Genomic DNA, 14,480 nt, shown 5'->3' on the forward strand with positions numbered 1-14,480 from the left:
CCCCAAGATTTAAAGTAACATTTTGCTCCCTGCCAAGAAACTATGTAATGCTTCCCTAAATGATTAATTTGGACAGGAAGTAGTTTTAATAGGTAAGACTGATCACTATTAATAGGTTCTTTTAAAGATAGGATATGAATAATAGCAGAAATTCATTATCGAAGGGTGATGTGTTTAAATAAAGTGTTTCTACTAGGTATGAAATGCTAGCAGTGGGCTTGTTCTTATAGAGTGCCTTTAAATTATAGAAAACTGTTAGGCCATGGTAGGCTAATTACTTATCCCCAGATGGAACATCTCTAAGGAATAACCTTAGAGTTAAAGACTCATAAACATTGCTGCACTGCCTGATTAGAAAAGAAAGATATTGTGAAGAACTTTGTGTTTGGGTTCTGGTTGTCTGTTTCCTGAAGAACTCCACTGGAGGAGGTTGTCCTTCCCCAAATGGAAAGACAAGCCAGTGTCAAGAGTCCAGGAATGACCAGGTATGTATTCTTCAATCTTCCTTTCCTGCTGTGATGCTGGGAAGAGCAAACACCATTGTGAAGTACATACCTTCCAGCCTTTAGGGTCTTTAGGGTCTGGACTTAAGAGTAGTAGAGACCGAGATATAGATATGGATGCATGTAACTATAGATACAGATATATATTCTTAAAAGTCCATTAATCCTTTGGGAAAATAATAGCTAAAATTTATTCAGCAGTCTTTACACATTTTAACTCATTTACTCCTCATTAATCTTATAGAATCCCCATTATACAGATGTAGAACCTGAGACTCATGGAGGTGAAGTGGCTTGTCCAAGGCCACTTATAAGACTGTTTGGCTCCAGGACAGACTCTTACCCATTATACTACAGTGTAATTTACAGCAGGGAGAAGTAGAAGACCAGAAAAGATGAATGCCTTAATCCTTCCCTTTGGAAAGAAATCATAAAACATTTATGTGGGTTTTAAAAGGTGCTGGACTGAAGTAGTTAAGTGTACAGCTCTGGGGTCAGGCTACAGAGTTCAGTTACCGCACTGCCACTTTCTACTCCAGTGATATTTGGCAAATCATTCATAGATTTGAACATAGATTCACATTTTATGTTTTGGGTTTTTTCGGTAGGGATTAAATAAGTTAAGACATGTAAAACACTTAGAATGGCATCTGGCATTTAGCCAATAAATATTGGATAATATTACTCTTCAATCAAAACTCTCTTTATAAAATGAAAAAAAAAAAAACAAACCTGTCTTCAAGCTGAATGTTATGAATGGTCTTCAGATAGAAGAAAATTATTTAGCATTTAACATGCTTTCATGTTAGGTCAAAAGGGTCACAGATATTGAGATGCCTTGAAAGGCAAAAGCAGAATAATGAAAGGAAGACAAATAGATACCTAGACTGGTAAACTGGATGGTAAACTCATTCTGAGACATAGAAAGTAAAATCCCTCCTTCTATACATTGTTTCTTTTCTGCTCTTTTAGGGACAGTTTTAATTCCAGGAACCACTCAGCTAACCCAGAAAGACATTCTCTACAGACTACAGTCTTCGAAAGCAAAGTGCATTATTACCAATGAAGTTTTAGCCCCAGCAGTAGATGCCGTTGCATCTAAATGTGAAAATCTGCACTCCAAGCTAATTGTGTCTCAGAAACCCAAAGACGGGTGGAGAAACCTCAAGGAGATGATGAAGTGAGTAACCATAACTGCTGTAGAGCAGCTTCTCAAAAAGAAAGGCAACACTGAAAAGATATTCAACCCACAGGTGCTCAGAAAAATGAAAATTAAAACAAGGCAAAGGGAGCAACTGGTGATTATTGCTGTGCTAATCATCTGCAAAGCTCTGAGGCAGGAAGGAGCTTGGAGTGGTTTTTGAATGTTTGGATCTTGACTGAAACAGGCCCTGAGATAGAGATTAGTTGTGTAAGAAGTTTATTAAGGATTTGTCTTGGGGTCATACCCTATGAAAGAAGGGGAAGGATGTGGGATTGGGCAAAAGAAGAAATTCGTCTGCCATGCCCTCCCAGAAAAACCTTCAGCTAATCCACTGGGACGTCTGGGGCTTAGAGAGTCCTTCAAAGTTGTTCCCAGATCAAGCAAAAGGTCCTGGCCTTTATATACCCTCACTGATCAGTAACTGAGTGTAGGCTTTCCCTAGAAGGAGGGGTGACCTTGAGCGAGGCAGCTCTCTTGCAGCCAAAGCAATCTCTAAATAGGGCTCCCAGCACCTGTGGGGAGTAAGTCCTTTGTTCCTGCAGCAGGATCTAGGAGGTGCATTCACAACACCAACCACAGAGCTGTTATCTCCCAGAGAAACTGATCATAATCAATTCTTATGTGAGGACTATATCATTTCCTTGCAGATAGCAACACTTCAGGTTATAAATAAGAACACTTAATGTTTTTTTTTAAAGATTTTATTTATTTGAGAGAGACAGATAGAGAGCATGAGAGGGGGGAGGGTCAGAGGGAGAAGCAGACTCCCCGTTGAGCAGGGACCCCGATGTGGGACTCGATCCCAGGACTCCAGGATCATGACCTGAGCCGAAGGCAGTCGCTTAACCAACTGAGCCACCCAGGCACCCCAAGAACACTTAATGTTAATGGATGCTATTAGAAAACTAAGTTACGCTGATGTTCAGTCCCAGCTATGGAATGCTTCCAGGGGTCACTTAGCACTCTTGCCAGGTATTGGTTCTATCTTAGCTCTAGGTTGGCAGCCAGTCCCCTCTCTAGAATGAGCTTCCCACCTTTACGCAAGGATTTGGAAGCACGTTTGCAACTATTGACTTATTCCTACCTCTTCTAAAATAGCTAACATTTGGGATGCCTGGGTGGCTCAGTCGCTTAAGTGTCTGCCTTTGGCTCAGGTCATGATCTCAGGGTCCTGGGATCGAGCCCCGCATCGGGCTCCTTGCTCAGTGAGGAGCCTGCTTCTCCCACTCCCTCTGCCTGCCACTCTGCCTACTTGTGCTCTCTCTCTCTGTCAAATAAATAAATAAAATCTTTAACAAAATAAAAAAAATAGCTAACATTTATTGAGTTCTTACCAAAAGCCAAGTACTTTTCTAATTAAAAATGTTATAATTGCAATAATGGGTAACATTTATATGGCACTGGTTATGTGCCAAAAACTATTCTAAGCATTTCATATATATTAACTCATTTTCATGTCACAATAACCTAAGAAGCGGGTACTATAGTAATACAAATGAATAAGGTCAAATGCTAGGATCTGACAGAGCTGGGTTTCGTACCCAGGGAGACTGGCACCTGAGCCCACACTGCTAACTATGTTTACTGCCTCTAGTGGTGAGAGATTGGTATGATAACCCCACCTTAGGTTTCTATCTACAATAGAAGTGATAGGTACGCAACTATAGGTACTATTTTTAAGGAAGAAAATTATGGAATCATAGACTAAACAGTCTAGCTTTATTAGGCTTTTAAAACAGCTTTTCTATGATTCTTGTGGCCTAGATGTTTCTAATCCTAATGTTTCATTCTCACCCCAATACTCCCAGATAAAATCTCTACGCTTCTTAGGCACTGTGTGTGCAAAGTTCACCTCCTCTCAGGTGCCCTAATGTATGACCTATTAGTAGCCCAGTTATCCTTTGGAAGTACAGCTGATTCTTGAACAATGTGGGAATTACCAACCTGACTTATACCATTACCCATGACTTCTATTCACATACTTTTTTTTTTTTTTTTTTTTTTTGAGATAGTGAGGAGAGAGCATGAGCAGGGGGACAGAGGGAGAGGGAGAAGCAGGCTCCAGACTGAGCAAGGAGACCGATGTGGGGCTTGATCCTAGGACCCTGAGATCATCACCTGAGCCAAAGGCAGTTGCTTAATCAACTGAGCCACCCAGGCGAAGCATCCCTCATACTCACTTTCTTACAAACAACAACAACAACAACAACAACAAAAACCACTTGAAAACATCCACAGTGAAGAGAAAGGGTCAGTTCTCACATAGCCTCGATTATAAGATCATAGACTCCTCATTCTGCTAGTGGTATGATAAACCACTTGAGTTTTTTAAAATGCCTCTTCTTTATTGTAAAGAGCTATGAAGCCAACTATTATAAACGGGCTTTGATGACAAAATTTAGTTTAATTCCAGAAAGCACCTAAGAAGATGGAGAAAGAGATGACTTTTACCTTGGAATTCAACCTAAGTCACTGGGGCCTGATCCATGAGGTGAAGAGGTCCACATACATGGTTTCTTGAATTCTTTTCTGTGGTAACAGTTTATGATGCCATGTGCAATGTGCAGAATCATTGTAGTTCTTCCTTTGTAGACACGCCAGTGACAACCACACCTGTGTGAAGACAAAACATGATGAGATGATGGCTATTTACTTTACCAGTGGAACAAGCGGATCTCCTAAAATGACTGGACACACTCATAGCAGTTTTGGTTTAGGATTATCTGTAAATGGAAGGTACCTTCACAAAACTCCAGATAGACGTGTCAAAACTACAAAGGTGATGATTCATTTATTGGTCTTTTAAATTTGTTTTCCTAATATATATCAGGACTATTCTTTGTTTTCCCAGGTTCTGGCTGGATTTGACTCCTTCAGATGTGATGTGGAATACCTCTGACACAGGCTGGGCAAAGTCGGCATGGAGTAGTGTCTTTTCTCCATGGATCCAAGGAGCATGTGTATTTGCACATTATTTGCCACGTTTTGAGCCAACTTCCATCTTGCAAGTAAGGCAGAGCACAAGAGGTCTCCATTTAGGAATGCTTTAGCAGCATCCCTGACAGGGCTGATGAATAAAGTAACTTGCAGAAATCAGAGTAGACAACATGATTTAAGATATTTCACATCTGGAAAGTCAATTATCCTGAAAAGATATACAGAGGAAGGGTGTGAATGCATTTATGTTAGAATAAACAACATTTAAGTTGTGCTGTGCTTACCATAAACATTTAGGAACTTATTAAAGTTGTAGTAAGACTAAGAGTTTACTTCTAAATTGCAGACACTTTCCAAGTTTCCCATCACAGTCTTCTGTTCAGCACCAACTGCATACCGAATGCTTATACGGAATGATATGACCAGGTAAGAAACGTTGGTAAAGAGGCACTTAGTGGGGGCAGGGGAGAGGAAGAGGAAGTCATAAAATAAAGGATCTTTCTGTCTAAAAACATAGGTCCACATTAGTAGGTATGGAATTTAACAATCTCTTGTCCCCCTTCTCCTTGCTTTCATTCTTTAAGTCATAATTGTTACGTCCAGGGCAGGCTCCCCCAAGCAAGGAGAGGAAAGGGAGGGTTCAGCCATGGGTATACCACTGAGTCCAGTGGTTATGGATAAAAAGATATTTAATCTTTTGGATGATGAATGTTACCTGAGCTGAGAAACTAGAGAAATGACCCCTATTTGGAACCCTATCCCAGCAAATAGGAAAAAGGATATTTGTCTTTTGCTGTATTACTGATTCCATTTGAGAGGGTGCATTGGTAAATATTTTTAAATTGTTAAAATTGTTAAAACTTTTTGAATAGGAAATATTTCATACGACATAAAATTCAATAGGTATATAAGGATATAGAGTGAGAGGTCGTCTTCCTCTAAGCCTTGTCCTCAGTCTCCGTTCTCCTTCTCCATGAAATCTGTGCAAACGCAAGCCAATATGCCAGTATTCTCACCCTTTTATAAACATAAATGGAAACATAATATGTTCACGGTTCTGCACCTTCCTTTTTTTGCCTAACAGTACATCCTGGAACTGTGTGCTATACAGTTCTATCCAATATGGTAACCGCTTGCCACATGTAATTACTTAAATTTAGTTTTAACTAAAAATTCAGTTCCAAAGTTGCACTAGCCATGTTTCAAGCCCTCAGTAGCCACATAGGGCTAGATGATTCTGCAGTGGATAGTGAAGGTAATAGAACACTTTGATTGTGGCAAAGATTTCTACTGGAAAGCACTGTCTAGGAGCTTCCTTATTCTTTTTTTTATAGCTCTATAGTATTGCATAATATTCCACAATTTAACCACACCATTGGTAAATTTTTAATCATTGATTTAAAATGTTATCAGGCAGACATGCAGCGCCTTCCCTGAGGATGACATGGCTTTTTTTTTTTTTTCTTGGCAACAAATCACACACTCCCAAAAAATAAAAGTGGGAAAAAATGGATGTCTTGGGACTCATTTTATGATGTTAGAATGGTTTGTTTATTTTGTATTGGAAAGGGGAGGAAGGAGGAAACTAAAACACTTTATATTGAATTTCATTAGAAATAATTCTAATTTCCATTTCTCTCCATTTTTTTCTCCTAAATTTAACTTGTTTTCTGAGAAGCTGTAAGTTCAAAAGCTTAAAGCACTGTGTGAGTGCTGGCGAACCAATCAATCCTGAAGTGACTGAACAATGGAGAAAAAGGACAGGTCTGGATATCTATGAAGGATACGGACAGACTGAAACGGTATAGGACCTCATCAAAAAGACAGGGCTGGACTTGACTAGGCTGGATAATTAAAACTGATAAATAAATATAAATAACTGATAAATAGATTTTAAAATAAGTGTTTATTATATCCTTATGATTGAGGGATAGGAAGGGAGATGAGTGCTTAGAATAGTTAAAAAAAAAAAAAAGTTGGAAGGGAAGCTAGTTGCAAAAACGCTCTGTAACAGATAACAGTTGTTGAGACATTCATTGAGAAAAGCCACAATAGACCTTTCACAATAGAGTGAGAGCATTAAAATATATTTTAAGTGAAAGAATGCTAGATCCACAGAAAGATTTCCCCTTATGTAAGAGGGAACGCTCTTAGTCAGGGCTGCCTCAAAAATGGAAAATGCTGAGTTCCTTGTTACTTGAAATATTAAGAGTTCACTAGATAACTCCTTGGCAAGTATACTCTAAAAAGCGTTATTTAAAGAGCTTGTAGAAATAAGGATAAGAAGAAATTCTAGAGGAAATGAACAAACTACTAACAAAATTGGTTATTATGTAAGGAAAAGGGGGCATACAATGGAGCAGATAAGGGAAAAGCTGAAAGAAATTTTTCATAGCATGTCTTTTTATAATGCTTCTATTTATAAACCATGAGAATGTAGTACCTGGTCAAAAATTAAAATAGCAAAAATAAAATTGACAGATGTTTTAAATAGAAACAGCATAACAAGTATCATGCTAATATGAGTACAAATGTTTTCATAAATATGGATATTTTAGTAATTACCAACTTATTGTTATAACTTTACTATATGTATTTGTTTATGTCTATCTCTGCATTTCACAAGAACAGAAAATTTGTTTTATTTTGAGCCTCAGTCATCATAATAATGATGATCATCAATAAATATTTAATGAATGCATGGTAGATAAATAAAAGAATTTTAAGTTACTTATAATGTTACTTGGTTCTTTCTCCTTCTGAACTAGGTGCTAATCTGTGGAAATTTTAAGGGAATGAAAATTAAGCCTGGCTCAATGGGAAAGCCGTCTCCTGCTTTTGATGTTAAGGTTTGCACATCCCCTTCCAGGAGAATATTTAACGACCCAATCTGTTTACCACTTAACCCACTCTACCCTCCCCTACCGTCCTAGTTTCGGTGATGATATCATGCTAACTTCTATGATATCTTAATTTCCATGTAATGGAAATGGATTAGAGACATTACTTTAATGGTCTCTCTCTCCTTTTTTTTTTTTTGCAAAGCAGTTTTTTGTGCCAGTTCTAGGCATTTTATAAATATTAAGCTATTTCATTCCCAGAAAGAACCTATGAGAGACATGACATACCAATATAAGAACCATTTTACAACGGCTGAAGGAAAGTAGGAGATACAGGCTTCCAGTTATAGAATGAGTAAATTACAAAGATAAAAGATACAGCATAGGGAATATAGTCAATGGTATTGTAATAGTATTGTATGGTGACAGAGGGTAGCTACACTTGTGGTGAGCATAACATAATATATAAACTTGTTGAATCACTATGTTGTACACCTGAAACTAATATAATATTGTATGTCGACTGTACTTCAATAAAAAATAAAAAAGAACCATTTTATAGATGAGGCACAGAGAGGGAAGGTCATACAGCTAGGAGCTACTAGTGCTGGGATTCAGTCCCAAGCAATCTGGTTCCAATATCTGTATTCTTAACCACAATACCACACTGCCTTTTCTGATAAGGGAGGTCAAGACCTTCTAAGGGGTTCAAGTAGGCCAAAGGAAGCTACAGTTTACAGTAGCTGAAGTATTTTTCTCCTTCCCCAGCCCTGCTTGGCCATTTCCTGGCTCTCTAGAACCATGGCCATTATTACCACCTGATCCCTAGGGAGCCTCCTATTGTCCCATATGCACACTTTGTACAGGGTTAGAATTGTTCTCTGATCAGTCCACCCAAAGCTAGCTATAGCCAAAGGAACTTACACTGATACGTAAGAGAAAACCATAGCATAGCAACAAAAATACAAAATGGATGAATTTACAGAATGGAGCGCTCAAAACCAAACCTAAATGAGGGGTAATTATAGACGAAATCAATCTTCCCAAGCTTTTCTGATCATAAGGATTACATGGACACTTGTTAAAAAATACTAATTTTCAGGCTCCTTCTAGGTGGGACCCTGAAATCTGTGTTTTAAACAGGCATCCCAGTTTTTATGATCAGGTAAGTTTGAGAAAGTTTGAGTAAGTTTGAAATGGATTTCTGATGTCAGTTTATAGAATAAGCCAGACCTGGGTTCTTTCCCTCACTTTAACTTCACTGAGAACCTTGTCTAAAGATAGGCTTGCCTGGTGGTTCAGGTCTGGCTCTGAGTTTCATGAGTTAAGGGTCTTTGGCTGAGTGTCTCTGGGGAAGTTATTAAAGTCTCAGTTTCCTGATTTGTAAAATAGGGACTAGGATGACCAACTTGTCCCAGTTTGCCTGGGACTTACTTGGTTTTAGCATGTAGTCATACATCCCAGGGACACTCTCCTGCCTCTGTCCTGGGCAAACCAAGATGGTTGGTTGCCCTAATAATAACAGAACTGCTATCATAGGTTTCTCGTGAGGATTAAATGAGATGATATCTCTAAAAAGCGTAACAAAGTGCTTCACACATAATAAAGGTCTGAAAGATAGGGGCCATTATTATCATTCATCTCTCCCTTGCATTCCCTTCCCTTGAAAAGTTTTTCTAAGAAGGATGGTAGGGGAGCCCTGGTTACATTCTGTAAACAGGCTTAACAATAGTTCATTAGTTTATAGCCTGCCTTAGGTTGGAGAAAGAAATATTGGTAATTAAGCATTATCATGTCTGCATTATAGATAATCAAGTTGGCATTTCAAAAAAGCTGTGTTCCTTTCTTCCCTCTTAACCACAGTTCCCAATATGCATTGCTGTGAAGGTCTCACAGGTGCCGCTGTACTCACAGCAATCCAACAGCAATGTATCACCACTACCCCACTAATTCAAGCCCAGTGGTTTTTCTGGAGCAACTATATTTGAATGCAGAAAGGGTGTGGCAAGAGGAGAACTGCTCTGTCATGCATTCCCAGTCAGCATTATTACCTTCATTTTTTCCCCAATTTTTAATTATGATAAAACACATAAAATGGACCATCTTTTTTTATTTTTAAAGATTTTATTTATTTATTTGACAGAGAGAGACACGGCGAGAGAGGGAACATAAGCAGGGGGAGTGGGAGACGGAGAAGCAGGCTTCCTGCTGAGCAGGGAGCCCGATGCGGGGCTCGATCCCAGGACCCTGGGATCATGACCTGAGCCGAAGGCAGACGCTTTACGACTGAGCCACCCAGGCGCCCCAAAATGGACCATCTTGACCATTTTTAAGTGCATAGTTCAGTGGTATTAAACACGTTGATAATATTGTGCAACTATTACTACAATCCATCTCCATTACTCTTTTCATCTTGTAAAACTATATCTGTATCTATTAAACAGTAACTTCCCATTCCCCAATGCCCCCAGCCCTGGCAACCACCATTCTACTTTCTACCTCTGTGACTATTATTTATAGTACCTCATATAAAGTGGAATCAGTGTTTGTCTTTTTGTGACTGGCTAATTACACTTAGCATAATGTCAAGTTTCGTCCATGTAGCATGTGTCAGAATTTTCATCCCTTTTTAAGGCCGAATAATATCCCATTGTAAGGATATAACACATTTTGCTTTTCCATTCATTTGTCGTCGATGGGTGCTTGGGTTCTTTCCACATTTTAGCTATTGGAATAGTGCTGTGATCAACATGGGTATACAAATACCACTTCAAGACCATGCTTTTAATTCTTTTGGGTATATACCCAGAAGTAGAAATGCTGGATCACATGGTAATTGTTTTTAATTTCTTGAGGAATTGCCATACTGTTTTCCACAGCGACTGTACCATTTTACATTCTCACAACGGTGCACAAGGGTTCCAGTTTTTCCACATCCTTGCCAACACTTGTTTTCTGTGTTTTTGATAGCAGCTATCCTAGTGGGTGTGAAGTGATATCTCTTGGTAGTTTTGATGTGCATTTCCCTAAGGTAGCTACCTTCATTTTTAACTTTTCCCCAAGGGCTCTTATTACTGCTCTTATTACCTAGCTAAGAGCATCTGCAATGACAGTGTGGCATCTGGGGATGTGCTCCAACCAGCTGGATACCGGATTCTTGCAACTTCAAAGCCCAAAGCCCATAATTTTCATGTTTAAAGATTTTTAAGGCCACTTGGACAATAAGGAATGTGATTCTCTCCAGAAATAAGACATTTTGCCTCTTCCCATCTATTAAGGAGTAGTCTATTATAAGTATCTGGAACTCTTAAAACATCTCCTTTCCATCAGTAATTCCTTGATCCTGGAGCCAAATGTTCTTTAGATGACTGTGTGGGAATTTATATTTTTTTATTTACAAGAACTTAAAAGATTTTACAATTAGAATTCTTCTGCCTTTCAAGTTTCTCTTTGGGGACACAGCACATTTCCATCAGGAAAGTGCCAAATAAGTATTATACCCTTATTTTCCACACAAGCCACATCTCAGGTTTGAAGGCTCTTGGTGGATATATATAAAAGAAAGTAGAGAGTTCATATTTAAAGATAGCTAAAAGTTATTTAAGGCAAAATCTGGTACATGAGTTAAGTAGCTAGCCTGAAAAATGTTAATCTGGGTTTTTAAAAATTGAATTGAACTCCCTGGAGAGATTTTACAGAGAAGTGTAGTGATGAAAAGGGCAGGATCTGGAGTGTGATTGCTGAGATTTGAATTCCAGCTCCGTCATATACTGTGTTGCTTAAACTCTGCACCTCAGTTTCCTCAGGTAAAATGAGCGTAGTAATAGTGCTAACCAGATAGGACTGTTGTAAGGACTAAAGAAAACAATACATGTGAAGTACTTAGAGCTGTAGCATTTATTACTTGGAATGTAGTCAGGGCCTACGAAATGCTAGCTACTGTTAGGTACTTCACTGTTAGGTACTTTGGGGGAACCAGGAGGACTGGGAAAAAGGTAAGAAAGCAAGGCTTCTGGCATACTCACCAGTGTCTCAACCAGAGAACATTCTCCTTTCCCTGCTTACATATATGGGGCTCCTGAAGTAAGGTTTTATTTGTTCCACAGTTAATCAAAGTTTGACAACCAGTAATGAAATACTTACTTGAGAGTAAAAGATAACCAAGACATATCGCAAATGATAAAAGGTTGTAAAACAGTATACTATAAAGTGATCCTATCTTTTCCTATGTCTATATTGTCTTAAAAAAATCACCAAAAATGCGATTATTGCTAGATAGAATTAAAGATGATTTTTATTCTTCACATTTTTCTAACTTGCACTTTATCATATATTTTGCACTAAGAATTTAAATAAACAGTTCTCTTGGGAATTTAAAGTATACTTAATTTTTTTTTTGAAGTCTGCATTCTTAAATGGCAAAATACAAAACAAAACATGCAAAGTAAAATTTTAACGTGTATCTTTACATAAAAATTTCCTTAAATAAATTGTTCTATTTTATCCTAGATTTTAGATGTAAATGGCAATGTTCTACCTCCTGGACAAGAAGGAGATATTGGCATTCAAGTTCTACCTAAACGACCATTTGGCCTTTTTGCTCACTATATAGTAAGAGATTTATTAAATAACATCTTATTTCCTATTTATTTCTCAAAAGTGCTTGGTAACTATCCCCATTTGCCACAAAACACACCTAGAATAGGTGCTTGGACTTTTCTTGAGAGAGATTCATTGTCCTGAATAGTAATCCCTCAGATAGGAAACTGAAGAAACACCCAAATGCTTGTTCTCCTGAGGCTAGATCACTGCTCCAGGCTCATGAAGTAAGAGAAGGGAGCCCTAGAAAGATAGCCCTTTTTGTATACACTGGTCCTCTACATGATAAAACAGCACCTAATCATTTTCCTGAAATTTGATTAGTGGTCTCCCTTCTTGAGTGAGAGGGATAGAAAATGGTGCAGAGAGATTAAGAAATATCTTTCACTAGAGGCCTTCCAAACTCCCTACTGTTTGCAAACCAAGTATACAAATAAAAGTGAAATTTACATTGATATAATCAAAGGTCCAGGTTCTACTTGTCAGTGAAATTTTTTTATTTTTATTTTACTTTTTTTAAGATTTTATTTACTTGACAGAGATAGAAAGAGCACAAGCAGGGGGAGCGGCAGGCAGAGGCAGAGGGAGAAGCAGGCCCCCTGCTGAGCAAGGAGCTCCATGTGGGGCTTGATTCCAGGACCCTGGGATCATGACCTGAGCCGAAGAAAGACACTTAACAACTGAGCCACCCAGGCATCCCTACTTGTCAGTGAATTTTACATAATGTAACAATACTTCCTTTTTCTTCCTGCCAAAGTTACAGAACCAGTTCTCTGTTTCTGTGTAAAATGAAACAAAATAAAAAAACAAAGTTTATTCTTTATTAGGTGCTGGTGCTTTCTTTTAACTCTGAGTATTCACCTCTCTCTTTCCCTTCCAGTGCTAGGCATTAACCACCGAAAAGACTTAATTATCCCACACCTTAGATCTCTGAACTCCTGCAGTATTTAGTGATCCATCAAAGAAAATTCTCAGGCGGGGGGCGGAGGGGTGCCTGGTGGCTCAGTTGGTTAAGCATCCAAGTCTTGGTTTCCCCTGGAGTTGTGATCTCAGGGTCGTGGGATTGAGCCCTGCATCAGGCTCTGCATTACACGTGGGGTCTGCTTGAGATTCTTTCCCTCTCCCTCTGCCTCTCCCCCACTCCCACTCTTTCTCTCTCTCCCTCTCAAATTTTAAACATCTTTAAAAAAGAAAAGAAGGGGCACTTGGGTGGCTCTGTCAGTTAAGCGTCTGCCTTTGGCTCAGGTCATGATTCCAGGGTCTGGTTCTCCCTGTCTGCCTCTCTCCCTGTTCGTGCTCTTCCCCTCTCTCGCAAAATGAATAAATAAAATCTTTAAAAAGGAAAAGAAAATTCTCAGGATGGCAGCATGCCTAGTCTTTATAACTGTAGTTTACCTTTCTTTGACTGGGCTAGCTCAATGCTGGAATTTCATCCTTATTTCATGTGCTGGCTTCTCTTCATTCCAAGGCTTCTCAAAGGAACCACTTTTTTTCCCCCTTGAACATTTAAAAAATCCAACCAAACAGAAGAATCACATTCACGGTAATACTAACAAAATGCTATTTGTTTCACAGGATAATCCTACAAAAACAGCTTCAACACTACGAGGCAATTTCTACATCACTGGGGACAGGGGCTATATGGATGAAGATGGCTATTTCTGGTTTGTTGCAAGATCAGATGATATCATATTATCCTCTGGGTAATTTATCATCTGTATAATGTCTACATTAATTGATCATTGGTGTTCTGGAATGGACCTGCTGTTCACCTTTCTGAATTCCTGTCATATGTTTTATTTCCCAGTTACAGAATTGGACCATTTGAGGTAGAAAGTGCCCTGACTGAGCATCCTGCAGTTGTAGAGGCAGCTGTTGTCAGCAGCCCAGACCCCATCAGGGGAGAGGTAAAAAAAAAAAAAAAAGGATTCATCTCCACTTTATAATTTGTTGGCAGTCTAACATATACGTTCCAACAGTTCATTGAAACAGAATTACCTAAATGATTCATTCACTAACTGCAAGTCAGATAGTCATTAGTAAACATGCTAGTCAGAAAGAACTGCTAAGAATAAGACCGAAAATATAGATAAGCAATTTGAATCCTATCCATAGAGGGATGGTGTGAATGCCAACAACCCAGAGTCACAGCAAGGTAGGATGGCAGGTATCAACTAGATAGGATTCAGTTATTACCCAGGTCTGGAAACCAACATGGTCTCTAGTGCAGCTGAGAAGGATAGGCCAGCATCAGATATCAGGGGTGGAAGGAAGGTCAGAGATAGCAACTGAGGCAACCGGAAGTAGGCTGGGTACGTAGGCAAGTGAAAGTGGAAGATTCAGGAAATAAGCTGTGAATAAGACAGTCCTAAAAACTCATTCCCAACCCCTCCCCCG

At 38.9% G+C, this 14,480-nt stretch overlaps 1 protein-coding gene and 1 long non-coding RNA gene across 3 annotated transcripts in view; one reads left to right on the forward strand and one right to left on the reverse strand.

Moving 5' to 3' along the window:
• LOC141371665 (uncharacterized) overlaps nt 1-4,574 on the reverse strand; it is a 31,552-nt gene extending 26,978 nt beyond the window's left edge. The window contains exons 1-2 of the long non-coding RNA XR_012376786.1: nt 4,448-4,574; nt 4,159-4,320 (exon numbers count right to left, since the gene is read on the reverse strand). This is a non-coding gene — a long non-coding RNA (uncharacterized lncRNA). The remainder of the gene's footprint in view (nt 1-4,158; nt 4,321-4,447) is intronic.
• The window catches only part of ACSM3 (acyl-CoA synthetase medium chain family member 3), a 40,298-nt gene that overhangs the window by 23,167 nt on the left and 2,651 nt on the right, over nt 1-14,480 (forward strand). For both annotated transcript variants that reach the window (XM_025855421.2, XM_073887952.1), the window contains exons 5-13: nt 1,476-1,683; nt 4,300-4,443; nt 4,559-4,715; nt 4,991-5,070; nt 6,323-6,446; nt 7,413-7,493; nt 11,994-12,095; nt 13,659-13,786; nt 13,891-13,990. In XM_025855421.2, the coding sequence (XP_025711206.1) occupies nt 1,476-1,683; nt 4,300-4,443; nt 4,559-4,715; nt 4,991-5,070; nt 6,323-6,446; nt 7,413-7,493; nt 11,994-12,095; nt 13,659-13,786; nt 13,891-13,990 (1,124 nt within the window). The remainder of the gene's footprint in view (nt 1-1,475; nt 1,684-4,299; nt 4,444-4,558; nt 4,716-4,990; nt 5,071-6,322; nt 6,447-7,412; nt 7,494-11,993; nt 12,096-13,658; nt 13,787-13,890; nt 13,991-14,480) is intronic.

This window comes from Callorhinus ursinus, unplaced genomic scaffold (genome assembly GCF_003265705.2).
Source record: "Callorhinus ursinus isolate GAN/ISIS: 27379988/994484 unplaced genomic scaffold, GSC_fseal_2.0 scaffold85, whole genome shotgun sequence".
Taxonomy (NCBI): Eukaryota; Metazoa; Chordata; class Mammalia; order Carnivora; family Otariidae; genus Callorhinus; species Callorhinus ursinus.